We start from the raw sequence: 18,561 nt of genomic DNA, 5'->3' as shown, positions 1-18,561 counted from the left end.
TAAGTCTAGCTTGACCTGGGCCTCTGGGTGGTAGAGCCTCCTAAGATTGAGGGACGTGCTGCGTTGGAAGGTGAAAGCATTCTGGTCCCCATGAATCGGAGTCTGCACATCCGATAGTAATCTGGTTGCCAGTACTTTGCTCAAGTTTTTCAAGTCCATATTGAGCATGGACAACTGGCAGAATGCAATGACAGGTGCCCCAGGGGCCTTAGTTTTAGGGAGAGGTATTACAGTTGATGTACATGTGGTATCTGGGAGGCAATATTTCTTCATGGACTTAGCGTATGATGTCTTCGGTCTGGGGGCCACAGGCCCACATATGTAGTATAGAACTCCACAGGGACTCCGTCCAGGTCAAGAGTCTTGCCAGAGGCCTGTCTGATCTCTCATGCTGTCACAGGACCCTACCAAGCAGTCCCGCTCCTTGGGCAGTAAGGTCTGGAGAGGGAACTTTGCCAAAAAATCACCTAGTTGGTTGTTTAAGGGGACAGATAGAGCATTGTAGAGCATCTTATAGTATTGTTTAAACTCACTGTTAATGCCCTTCTGTGTATAAACTGGCATGCCTACTGCTGAAATTAGCTGTGTGATAGGGGTACCCTGTGATTCAGGTTGAAACAGCCAGGCCAATAGCCTCCCTGACTTGCCACCTTCGTCATGGGCTCTTGCCATGTAGGTTTTATAATCATGATAGCGCATTTCTTCTAGTAAGACATTGTAATGTTTCTTTGTATCCAGTAAAAGCCGATGGCTGCCGATGTCGGGACCGAGGGAGTTCTCAAGTGTGTGAAGTATGGTGTCCAAGGTGCAGAGTTCACTGTTAAGTTCTTTGCTGATACCCACAGACTCCCTATAGCATGGGTCTTCCTGTGTTACAGGTTGGAGTTGTCATGTCGGGATCGCTGGTCTATCGACTAATAATCAGACTCCCAGTAGCAAGCGGCTGTGGTCAGACAGAGTGCGCCCCAAATATTCTGTGAATGTGGCATATTGTCTCAGGCACCTTGAACATAGAAATCTGTCTAGGTGTGTGTGTAATGAATACATAGGGGAGTAGTCCCGCTCTACACCATGCTGAGTTTGCCAAATGTCAGTCAACTCCCAGTGTTGGAGCCATTCCCTGAAAGCCTGCTGCCGTTTTTTGGAGGAGGGGGTGTAACCCACCCTTGGAGGGGGTTGTATAAGGGTCTAAAATCACATCAGTGATGCAGTTATAATCCCTTCCTGCTAGTAGGTCTCTGGTGACTAGTTGCCACAGTGTAGCTGACGGAGTGGAAAAAAAACACTGGGTCATGGTTAGGTGCATAAATATTCCCAAAGTTATTTCTTTTCCCAGGAGCACGCCCTTTGCCAATACATATCGACCCTCCCTGTCAATCAGCATTTGCACTGGTTCCACTGGGGTACCGCCCTAATTCACAACAATGCACCCACGGCCATATGCAGAATAGGATGTGGCATATAGTTGGCATGGCCATCTGTGTCGTAGTCTTATCTACCTTGACATGAGCCATATAAGTCTCTCGGAGCATGGCTGTGTGTACCCCTCTAAGTTTCATATATCGAGGAGGATCCTTTGAGGTCAGCAGGCAGTCCGGCGTGGTAAGATGCTTCTTCTTTTCCTCTTCTGTGGGTTCAACTCTTCTTTGTCCAGGTTTTCTTAGGTTGTCAAAATCTGAGTTTTAGCGTTCAGGGGTGCCACCTAAATACTCAATGTAGGGTTGTTACAGGGAGTGCCAGGCGGTAGCCAACGGGCTGACCACCTTTAGGGTGACTACACGCTCCTTATGACCACTTCTGCTGGGAAGTGTGCATAACCCTAACCTTATTGACCTAATTCCTTCCAAGCAGGATGGAGGAATTTGAAAAGTAGTGTCCACTTCAGATCGTTCACCTTAGGGGTGGGACTGGCATGAGGTGGGCACTCCTCCTAATTTAACTAATTTTCCTGCTGTATTGCTGTCAAAAGTGGGGTCAGGAAAGGGGAGTTGACTATCTCTGTCATTTGGAGATACTGGGTCTATTACAAAGGCTGCAAGGCCTTTGAAGCTTTGGCTGGGAGAATAGGTCACTCCTCTGCCCAGTGCAGGCCTTTGTCTCAGGCTCTTGAGAGCACTGGCTTTCACTTTAGGGGGTGGGGGCAGAAACATGTCTGTGGTGGCTGAACTGGTCAGGACCAGTCAGTCAACACACTAGTAGCTGGTAGGTTTTCAGGGGGCACCTGTAAGGTGCCCTCTGTGTGCATTTTTTAAATTAATTAATTACTGGGGTTAGTGGGAGTGTATTATACTGAAATGTTCTATACCAAACATCCCAGGATTCAGAGAAGCCATCATGTAGCTGGGAAATTTGTAATGACCAGTGTCCAGCACATGCATTTAAAATGGCTTACCTGTGAACTTACCATGTCTCAGAACTGACTGCGAGACATAGCAGGGGCATATCTGCCCCTGCATATATGACCTCACATGTGCCTTGATACACCCTGCCTTAGTAGTGAATTACACCTGGCACCTACAGTAAAAGTGGACTTGGCATACTGGTGTGTGACATTGTGTTTTCAATTTAACCTGTACCAAAACACACAATCTGCAATGGCAGCACTGTGTGAATTTGGCAAGTGGTCTCTTGGGGTGGCACAACTGGTGCTGCAGCCCTCAGAGACCTTCCTAAGAACCCCAGGTACTAGGATACCATTTACTAGGGGCTTACAGTGGTAGCTAATGAGTTTGCCAATTGTGCAAAATAGCTCTGCAGTTTTGGGGGAAGAGATCTGGCACTGGGGACCTGGTTAGCAGGGATCCAGTGTACTAACAGTCAAAGCCACATCAGAAACCAGGCAAAAAGTGGGGGCTAACCATGTCAAAAAGAGTGCTTTCCTACACCAATGCTGTATGGGCAGTTTTCTCAATCCCTCTGCATGAGGGTGACCCTATCTCTAAAGTGTAAGGATTTTGCCACTATCGGGCGAGGTGGTCTAGCAGGGGTGGGCGATCGGACTGGGACTCTGTGTGCACGTTCAAGGGCAAAGAAAGGTGTCAGGCATCCTGAGGCCGCCTCTGTTTTTTAGCCATTGTTCAAGGTAGGCCACTATGTCACCGCCCTCAGGGAGCTCCACTATGTGGATAATGTTCCACCAAGTGCATCCTTCGGCATCTTCATCCCTGTGTTCCAATACACAGTCTGTCAGAACCTCCACTTGTTGTGCTATGTCTGACTGGCTGGACGTGTCTCTTTGAGACCCGATTCCACTGCTTTCACACTATCTATGACCTTGTGGTGTTCCGCCCTCAGCAGGCCTGTCCCATCGAGACAGTGCCAGTGTCTTGCTAGAGTGTAGTTTTCGTGTCTGCAATAGCAGCCAGTATCTTGTTGAATTGTATTTATAACGAGGAGACCGCTCCCATGTGGTCTCCTGTTTCTCCCTGAGTGGCGGTTCCTGGCCTCCCCATCTCCACTGCTGCGGCCTACTGTTTAACCCTGGGCTCCCCCAAATTTCGCATAGTTGGATATAAAGTCTGAGGGGCAGTAAGAAGCGATGCAGGCCAATGGGTTGGGACTCAGGGAGAGGCCCGGAGATATTTGTCACTCTCTACACCTCTTCAGTCCCTCCAGTTCTGAGTCGGGCGGTGTTGTCAACCTGTCGCACCGAGCCATGGAATGTGTGCGTTGGTAGGGCACTCAGTCCACCTATTCCCCCGACTCACCACTCGCAGGTCTAGCCAGTTCCCATCAAGGCAGTGTCTCAGTGGTCTGTTCAATCAGTGCAGTGGTATACTCCAACAACATTGGGCCATGGTTTCTCAGTCTGATTAATGGGGTCTCTGCGTCCCTCTGGTGTCCGAGGAAACAACTTTGGTCTAACCAGCCGCCGCAGGGTGACAAGCAGCAGGGCCACTCCACCGTTCTATCCCCAGGTGACCAGTACTGCGATCTCCCGGGTCAGCGATCAGGCCAGTGTGCCTGTCCCCTTTTTTCAGGGCCCAGCAACTGATGCCGACACTGTGGGTGAACAATGGTGATTGTCCCCTAGGTCTTTGGTCGTGTCATTTGCCCCTCGGGCCGTTGATGCACTGCTCTTCCCACTGCTGCCACCTCACTGTAAATCAGCCTGTTGTTTTTAGACAGGGGACCGGGGCAGTCACGCCACGTGCGTGGCTTCTCCAAGGTCCACAGGCAGTGTTCTGTACAGGTTCTGCCTGGGGAAGCGGTCACTGTCTATTGCACGTCCCTGGGAGGTCTGCACTCAGCATTCGGCTACAGCGGGGGACAGAGTGCCTGTCTGGTCGCCGATGTCCGCAGAGCCACGGGAAGCCTTATTCAGTCCGTCTCGGCCAGCCACTTCCTTCAGTCCCCAGGTAAAGACGCCGGGATCCCCTGATGCCAAAATCACCCTCTCTAGGCGGTTGCAACAGCCGACCGCTGCCAAGGCCTATCTGTAACTCCATGAGGTGGGCCCAATGGCCTCCGTCACCACTGCCAGCCAGGGAAGGTTCTGGTGTCCTCGTCTCAGGAGCGCTCTGCACTACCTCAGTAAGCAGCACAGCGTTGTTAGTCCTAGGGCATTTGTTAACTTGTATGCGTCCTCGGACCGCTGATTGGAAAGGATAAATTGTCAGGCCAGATTGGAGCGATGCGATTAAGCATCTGTCGTGATGGATGGTTGGCCACGCCCCCCGGGGATGTGTTATATTTGACTGTAAATATGCTTGGCAATGAGAATGACGTGGAGAAATACATTATGATGTCTGGTGGGAACCCTCATGTTAAGAGGTTCTGTGTCAGTTGGTGAAGGAAGCTTAAGTGTGCGCTCCTAGCTTTGTTCGCTGCACCATGCCAGGTTTCTGTTAATAAACTTGTTACCTTATATAAGCGTTGGACCTTTACTACAGTACTGTTGTTGTAGTACCAACCCAGGCAAACAAAGTCATGGACTAGATTGATGCACGAGGGCCTTACAGTTCAGCTAGGCCTCAGCAGTCATGACACAAGATACTCACCGGGACAATAGTAATGAAGGTCCCATACGAATCGTAGGTGTATAATATTGGTTTTATTCAGAACTGAGGCAACTGCAGTTGGTTCCCCCACGATCCTTTCTTGGACTTGCAGAATATTATGCAGAATCTGTTAATTTCACCCAAAAAACGCAACATATCAAGAGACTGCTGAGGAAAGGGTGGAAATATGTGTGGACTGAGGACAAACAGAGAGCATTTGATAATATAAAATGTGAGATTTGTGCAGCTGCCTACTAAACATACTGTGGATGCCAGTGCAGTGGGGGCAGTTCTGGTACAAATACATAATGGTGGTGAGAGAACTGTGGCATTTGCTTCTCGTACATTAACTGAATCAGAAAGAAATTATTCAGTTATAGAAAGAGAGGCATTAGCTGCGGCATGGGTAGCACAATACTTTAGGGTGCATCTATGGCGATTTTCCATCATTTTGCTTTCAGAGCATAAACCGCTACTTAAGATTCTGTCCCCAGGAGGGGCAGGGAAAGAGTCAGCAAGACTAGCTAAGTTAGCAGCTTGGTTGCAAGAATTCTAATATCAACTAGAGTATGTTCCCAGTGGAAGAACGCAAAGGCTGATGATTTATCTAGATTGCCTTCACCATGGCAAGAGGTGGATGAGGAGATGTTTGAGGCCTTTGGGGAAGAAGGTGCAGTAGCAATTGTGGATGATTTGGTGGAGTTGAGTCAAGAAGCCATTGGACAGGAACGGTGGCTCGAAAACATGAATAGTGATGAGGTGTTAAAGCAAGTGGCAGATTTGGTTTTGAATGGTGGTAGACGAGAGAGTGCGGTGTCTATGATGGTGAGACCATATGTTAAAATGTAGGAAGAGTTACCAGTGTGCAATGGTAAAATCATTACAAGTGGAGACAAGTTTGATCCTCCACAGAAATTGAAATTTTAACTTTTTAAGTTGGCTAATGAAGGTCACTTAGGACAAACTTTGATGAAGAAAAGATTACGGGAAAAAGTTTGGTGGCCAGGAGTGGATCAAGAGGTGAATGAGCGGGTAGTGAGGTGTGCAGATTGTAAGGATGGGAAAAGAGATTAAAAGTAGGGGAACAATATACCAAAGGAGAGATTATGGATCCAGGGTTGCCATGGCATGCAGTCTGTTGAGATTGCATCTGACCCTTGGGGGGTGTCACTACAGAATTAAGATTTTCTGTTGTCATGGTGAATGTACATTCCAGGTGGTTGGTGGTGAAATTTCTGTGCGAGATCACAACCAGTACCATTAAGGTGTTAGAAGATATTTTCAGAGAAGAAGAATATGCAGTGAAACTTATCACAGATAGGACACAATTGACGTCAGATGAAATTATGACATTTCTAAGTTGTCTTGGCATTTCACACTCCTATACATCATTTTATAATCCTCAGGCAAATGGTGTAGTTGAAAGGGCTAACTGCATGGTATATGGAGTGATTCAGATGATGGTGGAGAAGAGAGAGAGAATGTTAAGAGAATTGTAAATGACCTAGTGTGGGCGTATCACACTATGGAGAATAGTATCACAAAGACAACTCCATTTAGTGTGATCAGAGGACCAAAACGTCACCTGCCTGGTTGAAGACAGTGAATAATAATGAAAGGTTAAGGGAATAACAATGTGAGGAATGTAGGAAGAATAAAGGTATGTGATTGGGTGAAAGTAAAGTCAGGAAGGATTGGGGGTGGTCTTGCTAAGTTTCGTGGTCTTTACAGAGTGGTAAACGTACATGGTTTATGTATCACTCTGGAGGATGGAGAAAGATGGAATACTAGGAGAGTGGCTTTGTATGAAAAAAGAGCGAGTGTAGAGATGAGTACCCAGGAGAGTAATCACGAGGAGAACCTGGACATGTGTAGCAGTTACATGATGATGAGTGATTATGAGGTATTGGGAAAAAGTCCCGAAAGGATTCAGAGTGTCAGAAATGGAAGAGAGAAAGATTCACAGGCACAGGAGGCTGAATATAGTAGGGTACCTAGAATTAGGCCACCACCTAAGTATCTAAAATATTATGTTTGTGATGGAATATGAATACATGTTTATTGATTAAAGGGAAGAAGATGTGTTGTAGTTAAGCCTGTAAATTATTGGTCTTTATTGTTTTGTGGCTTTAATCCAAATGCTCGTTTTAGGGAATTCTAGTTTTAAGGTGGTGACATAGTGGGGGTTCTCTCGAAGGTCAGTTGTCTGTTGGCTGGAGAGGGAGCACCAACTGTATCGCAGTCCCTTCTTGATGACTGGAGCTCGTCGCCAAATCTTGTAATGAAGGTCTCATACGAATCGTACTTTTATAATATATATATATTTTTTTTTTTAAGTGAGGCGACTGCAGTTGGTGCTTTCTTATGGCTTATAACTTACATGCTTAACTACAACGGCTACTCACTCATCCACTAAGGCCTGTGTGTGTGGCAAGTGCACCTGATTGAATTCAGAGCAAATAAATGAGCTCTGTGCCATCTGATTTAATGATTATTAATGAGTGATAGCACAACTCTGGATATGTATTGAAGATTAAAAAGCTATGGTGTAAATCTGAATATGCACTTATACTTACGAATAATGGCAAATTGGAACATGCTCTATGATTACCCAGCGATAGTACAAATCTCTGACTGTGTGCTAAGGATTAATGACAGATTTTCACATGTGGGTATGGATCCAAGACTTCTAAGTAGTGGTGCAAACCAAGGTGGCACACTAGATCTCTATTTGCAAATCTGAACATGCTTTAAATATTGTGATGGAGTGATTCTAAACATGCATTATGGATTATTTGGTGGTGGAGCAAATCTGAACGTGCTGATTTTTGGCATGTTGTAGGAATTCTTGGCACAATGGTGCCCAGTCATAGTGAAAGTCCTGCAATGTCATAACATTGATACTTTTGGAATTTTTTTTATATTTTCAGAACATTATCACTGCTGTTGTTCCAAGCCTACCCTTAGTGTGACTTGCTAGTATCCTACCATGTATTCACTTACTCTTTTATCCATACGTCTATTCATGCATGCTCTCACTTATTCAGCCACGCACTCATCCATTAATCATCTGTGTCCATGTACTCATTCACCTATTATCTGTGCACTCAATCACTTACTCACATACTCGTTCATCCACCCAATTTTAGAATCATTGTTGCATTCATCAACTTTCCCATTGAAATAATCACGTACATTACCTTACCAATTTGATGAAGAAGCATTTTTTACTTATCTTGCCAGGTGTATTGCCTTCATGACTGAACTTTTTTTAAATTTTGTATCAGATTACATTTCTTAGTATTTTTTTTATAGTCCAAAAGTTTTATTATATTCTTTGCAACATTATAGGTACACGTGCCTATACGCAGCAATACAGTCCTAATCAGTGCAACATTACAAACAAACTAGGTCCCTCCCCAACAGCAGCTTCTGTGTTTTTCAGTTCTGAGAAAGAAAACTCACAAGCAGTGCATTCTGGCATCTGTATGTCTCCAAACTGCATACCACAAACATGAGTATGTATAATATAGTTTCCACTAATCTCTCCTAAGCTGTTATGTTCAGAACTCTGAGCTAGCGAGGAGATGTGATCCTCACAAACTCCTTACACAAGTGTTCTTGATAGGGTGCCTATTCCAACTCGTCCTGCGACTTACCAGAAATGGTGAATGCGAGTTTCTCCAACTCCAAGAGCTCCCAAATCTTATACCACCACCCATTGTGATCCAGACTCCTTTCTTTTTCCCTAAGGAATGTGATGGCTTGTTTTACCACCTGAAGCGGTCTTCCTTTTTTACATAGGGGGCTATATTCTGTTCTGGCACCATGAAGATTTCTTGCTTCAGAAGCAGTTTCTTCTCAGATCTGTTGCCCCCCACTTCTTCTAGAGAGAGCACAATTTTCCCCATAATGTTTACATACTTTTTAATATCCTGGATTTCCTGCTTCATTTATGATTTAGATGAGGTAAATTAGACCTGTAGTCCCCCAACCAAGTGCTCCAAAAAATGTTTTTGTAATGGGAGATTCCATGTGGCCATCGAAGATAGATGAGTGCAGCTCTGGGCAGTCAGCAAGTGTTTCCCTTTTGCTTGCTTCTTGTCCACTACTGGGGCCTTTGCCAACATATCTTTGATGTCCCTTTCTTTCGCTTTGCTGCTGCATGTTGGGTTTCTCCATTGAGAGCAAAGGTCTTAATGGAGTTAATTAAGCCTGGACTGTAAATCACTCACCAGCTCTGAGGTATGTTTAACATTCAGGCTTTATTGAAAAAGCCAAGTTTGTGTCCCCGGGCCATTTACATTCTATGACCAAGCTCTTAGTCCGTCTTAGTTGTGGCACTGTGAACCCACTGGCACCTGTCTCTCTACTTGCTTTGGGCACCTCTTAGGATTTCTTTGCGTCTTTGTTTTGTGCTTTACCTCCATTCACTCTTCTCAAGGGGCAGCTCAAAAGAAGATACTTTCCCTTCTTGAGGCCCAGGCGCAGCTCAAAAGATACTTTTCCTTCTTGAAGCCCACCACACCTGAGAATCCTCTTCTGTGCCTGTGCACCAATAAATTGCTGCTTTACACAATTCTTACCTGTTTGGGTTCCCAGTGCACTGCTCTACAGCTCGGTGCGGCAGACGGTGGTAAACATCATGCTGTCTGATCAATGTGAATCTCTCTGGGCTACGTTTCCTGCTGCAAGGGTGGGATTAAGGCAGCTTCATTTTCCCAAGCATCATGGGGCTACGTTAGCCAGGTCTTCAAACTTCATGGGTCACTCTCCTTCGGTGGTGTGTTTACCAAGTGTCTGGTGGCCATGACATCTGCCATCATGCTTTAATTCACAAGTCTTGTGGCATTGTTTCCGTAGATCCTCCTCGTCAACTGCGTCTGGCTGCAGGCATTCAAGAATGCCATGCTTACCATGGACAAGATCCACACCACTCCTGTCTTCCAAAATGTCAACAAGTTGTGGCTGTGTATAAGCGGTGCGCACATCCAGAATTTCTATTGTCCTGGATATCGGATGTTCATGATGGTGTGTCTAATTTAAACAGAATAGAGTGCTCAAGTGGTAGTACAACCAGCCACAGGGTGTGGTACGCTGTTAACCAAAAAGGTCACAGTCCATGTAGGAGAAGAAGAAAACCACGGCACATCACAGGATCAAGGTGAGAACACTTTATTCCTTGGTAACAAATCAGGGCAGAAATCCTCTGGTGTCATAAAACGCACTAGATACGTGGTATGGGAACACTGTGCATTTTTCAAGTTTGTATAACAACAGCCGACACGTGTTTCATCATCCTTGACTTTTTCAAGGCTTACTAGATATGAACTATGAGATTAAATTTGATAGGACTCCAAAATTTCAAGAATTGTACAGCAAAGTGTACACATAGTAGCATGGAAGCATTCAAATGACATAGACCCTGGTAAGTCTGCAGAGCGTCCGTGCTGTTATGAGCCGAGTGTGTGTGGCATCGTCCCAGACACTTTGCTGTACAATTCTTGAAATTTTGGAGTCCTATCAAATTTAATCTCATAGTTCATATCTAGTAAGCCTTGAAAAAGTCAAGGATGACGAAACACGTGTCGACTGTTGTTATACAAACTTGAAAAATGCACAGTGTTCCCATACCACGTATCTAGTGCGTTTTATGACACCAGAGGATTTCCGCCCTGATTTGTTACCAAGGAATAAAGTGTTCTCACCTTGATCCTGTGATGTGCCGTGGTTTTCTTCTACTCCTGTCTTCCTCTTTAGGTCTGGTGCTGGGGCACTCCCCCTCCACTGTCACCAGAAAGCTCCTCATTTCCTTCTGGCATTGTCTTGCAGCATTGTCCAGACTTCAGTGTCTGACCCATGATTTACAATGGCAACATCGTTGCTGTTCCCTGCCATTGGCCACTTTTTGCTCACTGGAATCTCACACCGTTCTGTCATCAAGGTCAAGGAGGCTGCTGTCTAGGTCCTTTGAATGCATTAAGCAGTTTCAAAGCAGGCAAAGCCAGGAAGCAGTGCTCGAAACCAGCTGTCCGGAAAGAAAGGAGAATTGGCTCCTACTCTGGCGACATCTGGGCCATACCCTCCTAGTAAATTCATTTTGCTTCCTGGATACAGATCAGATTTTTTAAATAACACTATATAACAGTTTCTATTTCGTGAATTTCAATGAAATTCAGTACATTTGTGATCTTGGAGCAGAAGATCCACAGTCACTTTGTGAATAAAGTATTTACAATCCAAGAGTGCTTCTAGGAGTAATGATCAGCAAACTGTACCATTACCAATCACCTTTAGCCACCCCATAGCTTCCTTAGGCAATTCAGTTTTTAGAGTCAAGCCTACGCTAGCATGCGATTGCGAGACGCTGTAGTAGTCAGAAAAGGGCTCGGAGCCCCGTCTATGTCACGTCAGTGTCTTTCATTGGTTTGTGGGCTTGCCTTTTAAAATATGCTTGCTTTCATTAGTGGAAGTCATGCATACGTCATGCCTTTTCTGGTGGTTAGCCCTCCTCGAGCGCAGCGACCAAGTACTGAAAACAGACGAGGCTCGCTGTTTTCCATCTGGTTTATGGACTACTTTTTCTCTTTTTTCACAGTGCGATCTCGCTGGGCAGAAGTCGAGCGCTTTGCATTACATCGACCCTGTTGCATAGTTAATTGCACTTTTGCCGGTTACGTAGACAATTGCACTTTTGCCAATAGGTTTCACTACAAGTGAACTGTAGCAGCGCGATCGCGTTCTTTTTCCCATTTATTGAGGCAAGAAAAGTACGGTTGGGAGTTTACAACTGCTAATAGCTCTAACTCAGAGAAATGCGAGACCCGTTGCATTGCAAATACTTGTTTTTTGATGATTTTGGCTTCATGTGTGATGGAGGATATTGTTTAAAGGATGAATATCATCCAATGCCTGGGTGAGCTTCTCCGTAACAGATATGCTGTCACTAATGGTACAAGTTAATGAAGAAACATTAAATTGTTCAGTAATGGTGTACAAAGTACTGGAGTGTTAAAAACAGCCCAGGGTAAACTTTTACAGCAGTCATTAAGACCAGTTAATCGATCTAATTATAGCCCAAATTGCTAGAAATCATTGCCTTATCAAGCTCTTTGAAAATGTGGTGACAGCTCATGTCTTACCTGTTGTCCCACTTGATATGTTGCAGCTGAACTTACTCTCCGAGGGGCACAGAAACAGCTTTGTTGGATTTCAGGGAGAGACTGTTGAAAGAGGCAGAGGGAGGCTCATCAGAAAATGTAATGCTGCTAGAGCTTTCAGCCGCCTTCTGTACCCTTTCACATAGAACACTCTTGTAAAAGTTATGGCTGGTGACCAGGATATACAGAGCCTCCCTTATTTTGTTTGATGACATTTTGTAGAACAAGACTTTTAGATGTTGTGAGCAATGGAGTAAGTGCCATGTTATGTTTGTAGTAATTGTAAGACATACTTAGACCGAGGTTTCATGAGGCTAAGTGCAATTGCTTCCAAGGACCTGCAGACTGAAAGTAATGGAGGGCCTGTGTGTGAGGAAACGTTTCTTTGAACAGTCATTTAGTTGTTTCTGGAAACTCACAATTGAGGGTAAAGGTTGTCGAGGAGTGGGTCAAGAGTTCTAGTTTCTTGTTGTGGCAACAAAAAAGCTTTCTGACCCCAGGTATCAGTTTTTCCTCGACCAGAAAGAGACCACTGGTATGTAGAGAACAAGAGGGGTTATAACGAAGGATTTATTGGTGAAGAAGGGTCTTGGCCATTAATTATTTAATGTATTATAACCATGACCTTGGAGACAATATGGAATTCAGTCAGTAACCAGTGGGAAGGGGAGAGAGTAGATGAGATATGGTCTCTAGGCTGTTAGTGGAATATTAACCTGACTGCATAATTTTGAATGAGTTGAAGACTTTTGATTAACTTTTTGGGAAGGTCCAGATAATATGCATTGGCTTAGTCTAGGTTTATCTGATTTGTGGATTGAGCTAGACACCCAAATAAGGATTTTTTGAGAAGTGTCAGGTGGCAGAATCAAGTGCTTGACAGGGTTGGTAGCTTGAGGTTCCAAAATAAGATTACCATCAATAATGATGCTGAGTTTTCTTTTTATGTCATTCACTGGATAAAGGGGGAAGTCCAGGGAAGTGGGCCAGAGGTCGTAACTCCAATTATAGCTTTCTTTCGTGAAAGAGGAATACAGGGGTCTAACGTGTTGAATGTGCTGGAGCATTTTCATCCTTTGCAGGAATCAGTTGCAGCAGAGGGATCCAATAGAATCAAATCGAGCACCCCTCCACCGTCGGCTGCACAACGAAGGCCATGTGATGCTGATAGAACCACCAACTCAATGCTCTTGCCAGGCCTAAAACCAACCTGGAACGTGCTCAGAACATCTGAGGCCAGTTTTTTCTGAGATCTTACTCAGATGGAGATATGGGAAATAGTTCAATAGTTGGCTCGTTCATTAATATCTAGATTAGGTTTCTTTAGAAGCTGCCTTACTGTGGTGGTTTTCCAGGCATTGGGTACATTGCCTTGAGAGAAGGAGTAATTGAATAGGCTGGGCAGTTTAGAAATCACGTGCTGACATTAATTTCATGTTCCAAGCTGGTCATATGTTAGTCAGAGATACTGAGGCTTTGGATGCTAGGATCACATTAAGAACTTCCTGATCACATATGGAACAGAAATAATATACCAGTGATGACATCAAAGAGTCCTCTACATCGGGTGGGTCTGTGGATGTCTCAGTATGTCTGTGGCAGTCAATGTCTGATCTGATTATGGCAATTTTGTCAGAAAAATAGTTTGTGAAGCTAGTACAAATAGTTTGCAAATCGTTGAAAGAGTGTGGCGGAGGAGGCATAACTAAATCTTCAATTCCAGAAACCATTTCTTTAGATAAATTAGAAGAATTTAGTATGTGATGGGAACAGTAAGCACATTTAACCACTCTGATTTTTTATTTATATTTTGCGCTGGCAGTAAAAACAGACTTTGTGTCCTTATTAACTAGGCACACCAATGCTGAACCACTCAACTTGAGTCTAGTTAGAGAGCCAATAGTTTGGGATTAAAGCAAGTGTTGCGCCTCGGTTTGATGTCAGCTTTACAAGACTTTGTTTCACTCCCTGTACAAACTAACTGTCATCATGTCTTCAAAAGATTTGAGTTGTTTGTTAATATCTCGAGAAAAGGAGTACATTGGGGATTGTAAAGCAAATACAACAGTGGGATAGAGCAAAGTGTTTCCAATTTCTAACAGTAAATCATAGTTCAGGCTGTCTTGATGGGCCATCTTTCTTTCTTACTTTGGAAAGAAAAAGGAATAGCTAGATGATCTGACCAGGGAAGATGGCTATAATTGTTTAGTTTACAAGGGAGAGTAGGTGTAGAGATAATTATGACTAGAATATGGTTTGAATTGTGTTTTGAGCATAATTACAAAGAAACAGATTGCAGGTGGCCATTGTCCATAACAGGTTTGGCAAGGTCTTTAGGATGTTCCAACCATAAGTTAAAAAATCCAAGTCTTGCATGTTTTTTGTTAAGGCAAAAATGGCAAATAGCTTTTGGTAGTTGTACAGTGAGCTTCCTAGTGGATTGTGGAGGGTAATAGGCTAAGAAGATGTTCATAATAAGAGTGCCATGTCTAATTTCACAACACAAAGCCTCACTAGGAAAGGCACCTTGTTGGTTAAATGGATTCACTTGCAGCAACTTTATTTTATAGTTATGCAGCTTCCTTTTAACTTTATACAATCCTTCCTAATAATGGTAACTGATGTCTTCCTGGAGCCAACTCCTTGTTAAAAACAGGAAATCCAGATTGAGATTTGGAAAGGTGAGCTTTCTTGATGTTATGTTTACAGATCTATCTAACATTACAGAGGAGGGGTCCTTTAAAGTGCTTATCTGTCTAGAGGGGAATTCTTGATGTGAAATGACTGATATTCAATATATTTATGAAAAGCAACATTGAAGGAATGGTGGCAGTAGAAGACTTAAGCCTTTGATGTAACTGGCTCTTTTTGCAGCCCTCTGCTGCCCACTGTCTTCCTCCACCTTCTCATCCCTTTCCTCCTCTGCAGTTACCTTGACCCTATCTTCTTATTAAAATGCACATTGTCCTCCTCCTCGTCCAAGTTAACTAAATCCCATCCATCTCTCCCTTTCTGTCTGTTACCCCCTTTCACCAACTAATTTCCTCTTACTCCTGCCCTTCTCCACCTGTACTGCCACTACAAATACAGTTTTCTTCTCTAGGTTCTCATGTTGGTGGGCTTCAAAAAGTTCTGGATAGAGAACTAGGACTGGAAAAGCTAAAGAGGATTAATCAAAGCTGTCAGCTGCTGTTTGTTTCATCAGACTAGATCTCACTTGCTTTATTATAATTATTTGCAAGTTGAGATGTATTGTAGACGTTGGAAATTTGTTGTGAAAATGTTTAAAGGGGTGAGTTAGTTGTAGTGTTATCTGTAACATATTTTGCATTTCTGACTAACATTTGTATTTATCTTGTGATTGTTAATTTCCTTTCTTCGTGTTGGTTTTGTCCTAGAGCTCCTAGATTCAAAGTTTTCCAGCAGCAAGACAGTCAGGAACTTCTCCACTATTTGCTTGATGCAATGCGAATTGAAGAAACAAAGGTAAGATATATTTAATTGTGCATATTTTAGAATATTTTAAGTTGTCTAAAAGACATTAGCAAAAGAGAAGATAGATAGTTACATACTCCTTCAGAAACCTGTTCACACCTTAATGCACCACGAGAATGGCCAGATCCCTGCACTGCGGTGGGTTAGGTAGAAGATTGCAAGACTGGCCCCATCTACTCTCTCAGTTCTTGCCTACACTGAATGGATAAGAAGAGAATTAAGAGGAAGAGGGGGATATGGTGACTCTGGGCGGCCTACTCCAACCGTCCTACTTGCAGAATCCTTGTTCTCCACCTCGTAGCAAAGTCTAAGCTTTGGCAGGGGCAGGTCATGGGGGTGTGGTATTGGCTGTAGTAGCCTTACCCGTCCATCAAGCCTTTAAGCGTCTCCCATTTAAAATGATTGATTAGTAGTACCTGTTTCACACACAAAATACATATTTAGATGCATTCTTGCACACTTACAAGCACATTTTAATCAAAGTCTTGTAACTAAGTATTGCTGCAAATTATAGGTGATCTTATTACTGAACTTCAATATCAAATTTACAAGGCTGAAAAGCAGAGTTGGCAACAGCAACATTTGAACCAGTGACCATCAAGATAACCACAGATTTGTTAAGTAGAAACATTAACCTAATGAGCTGTGATAACTGCTGCATCTCCTGGTTAAGTGCATCAGCTGGTATGAAAGTTACGTAGGCTAAGACATACTCTGCAGAGATCTGTTTTTTTTGTAGAGAGTACTAATGTTCCAAATCTAAAAAGCTCCAAATCTTTGGTTCCTTTTTTGTCTCTAAGTCTTGCATGATATAGTATTGTAAAGTTCATTTCAGTAAATGTACTCCGGCAATGCCATGCCAGCTACTTATCTTGCAGTAAAGGCTAGCTTTTGGAGATATATTATACTTTTTGACCTTTTCCTTCTTATATGGGGCTTTCCAGAGAACATGTGTTTCGTGTTCAGGAAGGGGTTCTACCTTACTTCAAAATTCCTTGGAAAGAGACAAAGCCTGAACCCTGCGCCCATCGCCTAACAGTCCTTCACCACCAACATAAAGGACTTGGGGATACTTTGGTTCCCTTTGTGGTCTTCCCAGCAGTGTCCTGTAAGACAGTATGTGGATGAGCAGCCTACTGTTTAAGACATATATGGTTTAGAAGGCACTTGGCCCTTTGTTCTTAAGTATGAGCTATAATAGCCGCTTGTCCTGGAATTTAGTTCATTGTTCTGCTGCCAGCATATCTTGGAGGTCCTGCATGCAATGCAATGAGTCTTGTGTGAAGGCTCATCCATTACTTTTGTGAGGGCTAGTAAACCTGTCAAGGTGTGTCTGTTAAGCCCATGCTGTAGTTATTCTGACTCCACTTTTGGACACTTTTTTCATGCTGAGGTGCTATGAGGTGGTCATTATGGCCATGAGGCAGACATTTTGAAATATGCTTTAACGATTCTAAGCTGAAACGCAAGACTTCAGAGTGTGAATGAGGATGCAATAGTCAACAATGTTGAAGACTATGGTACTGTGATGGATTTCCTTTTGACAGTATTTTGTTTTCACCATTTTGTGGCCTACATGGAGCCGTGATAGTGCAGTGATTCGAGGCAACTTCTTCTACTACAAGGCCATGGGAAGCAGAAAAGTGAAGCAATAGCAGTAAGGAACCCATGATAGTGGATGCAGATATCTCTACGAAGGAGCAAACACTCCTTCAGTTACTTAATGCTCTCCATGAAAAATATGAAAAAAGTCCAATAAAGTCACGACTGAGAACTATGCAGTGAAGAAAAAGTTGGAGTGGCCTAGTTAAGTATGTGATCCAAATGGAGTGAGATGCACCAGTGTTTTCTACCGCTATTTACAGTACCCAAAGTCGATCTGCAGAGGGTCATATGATAGAGCTGGTGGAGTTCACAGCATGTGTCATCACAAATAACGTACGTCTGGATCAACAAGGCAATATGCTGAGGGTATGCCAAGGGGCTTCCTGCTCAAAGTGTTATGATTCCCCTCAATGGTGAATGAGTAGGCTGATGGAGAAACCACTGGATGATACACATGGTGTATAGGTTACCAGTAAAAAAAGAGAAGAGTATGTACTGCGGTGATGGTTATCCTAGTTTCTCAGGAAAGTTGAGATAACACACTGTGAGCAGGAGTATGTGCATTACCTGTGGTGCTGACATGCACTGCCTCCTCCTTTTTCCTGATATTGGCTATACACGGCTGTCTGGAAACAGGCAATTTTGGAAATTTGGAAGGATTTAATATCCAGAGGTATAGAGGTGTCCATAGCATTTCTTGTACAGCCAAGAGGGACACAAATAAGGCTAGGAAATTTGCATTTTCTCAAAGTAATGCATGGAAAGATTTTTACAGCGTTTTTAGTAGTAAAATGGGTGAAATGATCCGGGATGGAGTTGTATGGGCTTTTGGAACTTCTGCATCGGTGGGCAGGTGGGATGGATAATACGTCCTTTTGTTGGGCTGGTGTTTCAGGTAAGGGAGGAGCACATTTTTAAGAGTTCAATGCATTGCCATAATATCTCTCTCGTCCTTTGTCACTCCATTGCCCTTTCTTCTGAAGGGTTCCTTTTATCCCCTGAGTTTTTGATTTTGTTGGCTAACTTAGGCATGTTTCTGTCCTTTCCCTGTTAGGGTTCCTTTTATTCTCTGAGTTTTCGAACCTGTGAACTAACTTTGGAAAATGTTTGTGAAAGGAGGTTGGATATAAAGTGACTTTCAAAAAGGAGTTTGACTTATTTTGGCAACAGTGCAATGCTAACGCAAGGTATCGATAAACTACCTTAGAACTGCTGAGGCTGAGAGGAAGGTATCAGGCATGAAGATCCAACTGCTCAGAATTCCGTGGATATGAGAAGGAAGCAAGTTGCACTGAAAAGGC

At 43.6% G+C, this 18,561-nt stretch overlaps 1 protein-coding gene across 6 annotated transcripts in view; it reads left to right on the top strand.

Moving 5' to 3' along the window:
• USP45 (ubiquitin specific peptidase 45) overlaps window positions 1-18,561 on the top strand; it is an 883,181-nt gene that overhangs the window by 470,039 nt on the left and 394,581 nt on the right. For all 6 annotated transcript variants that reach the window (XM_069235543.1, XM_069235541.1, XM_069235545.1 and 3 more), the window contains one exon: window positions 15,559-15,646. In XM_069235543.1, the coding sequence (XP_069091644.1) occupies window positions 15,559-15,646 (88 nt within the window). The remainder of the gene's footprint in view (window positions 1-15,558; window positions 15,647-18,561) is intronic.

Source organism: Pleurodeles waltl, chromosome 5 (assembly GCF_031143425.1).
Source record: "Pleurodeles waltl isolate 20211129_DDA chromosome 5, aPleWal1.hap1.20221129, whole genome shotgun sequence".
NCBI lineage: Eukaryota > Metazoa > Chordata > Amphibia > Caudata > Salamandridae > Pleurodeles > Pleurodeles waltl.
Note: the sequence above shows the minus strand (reverse complement) of the source record. Positions and strands in the feature narration are given on the sequence as shown.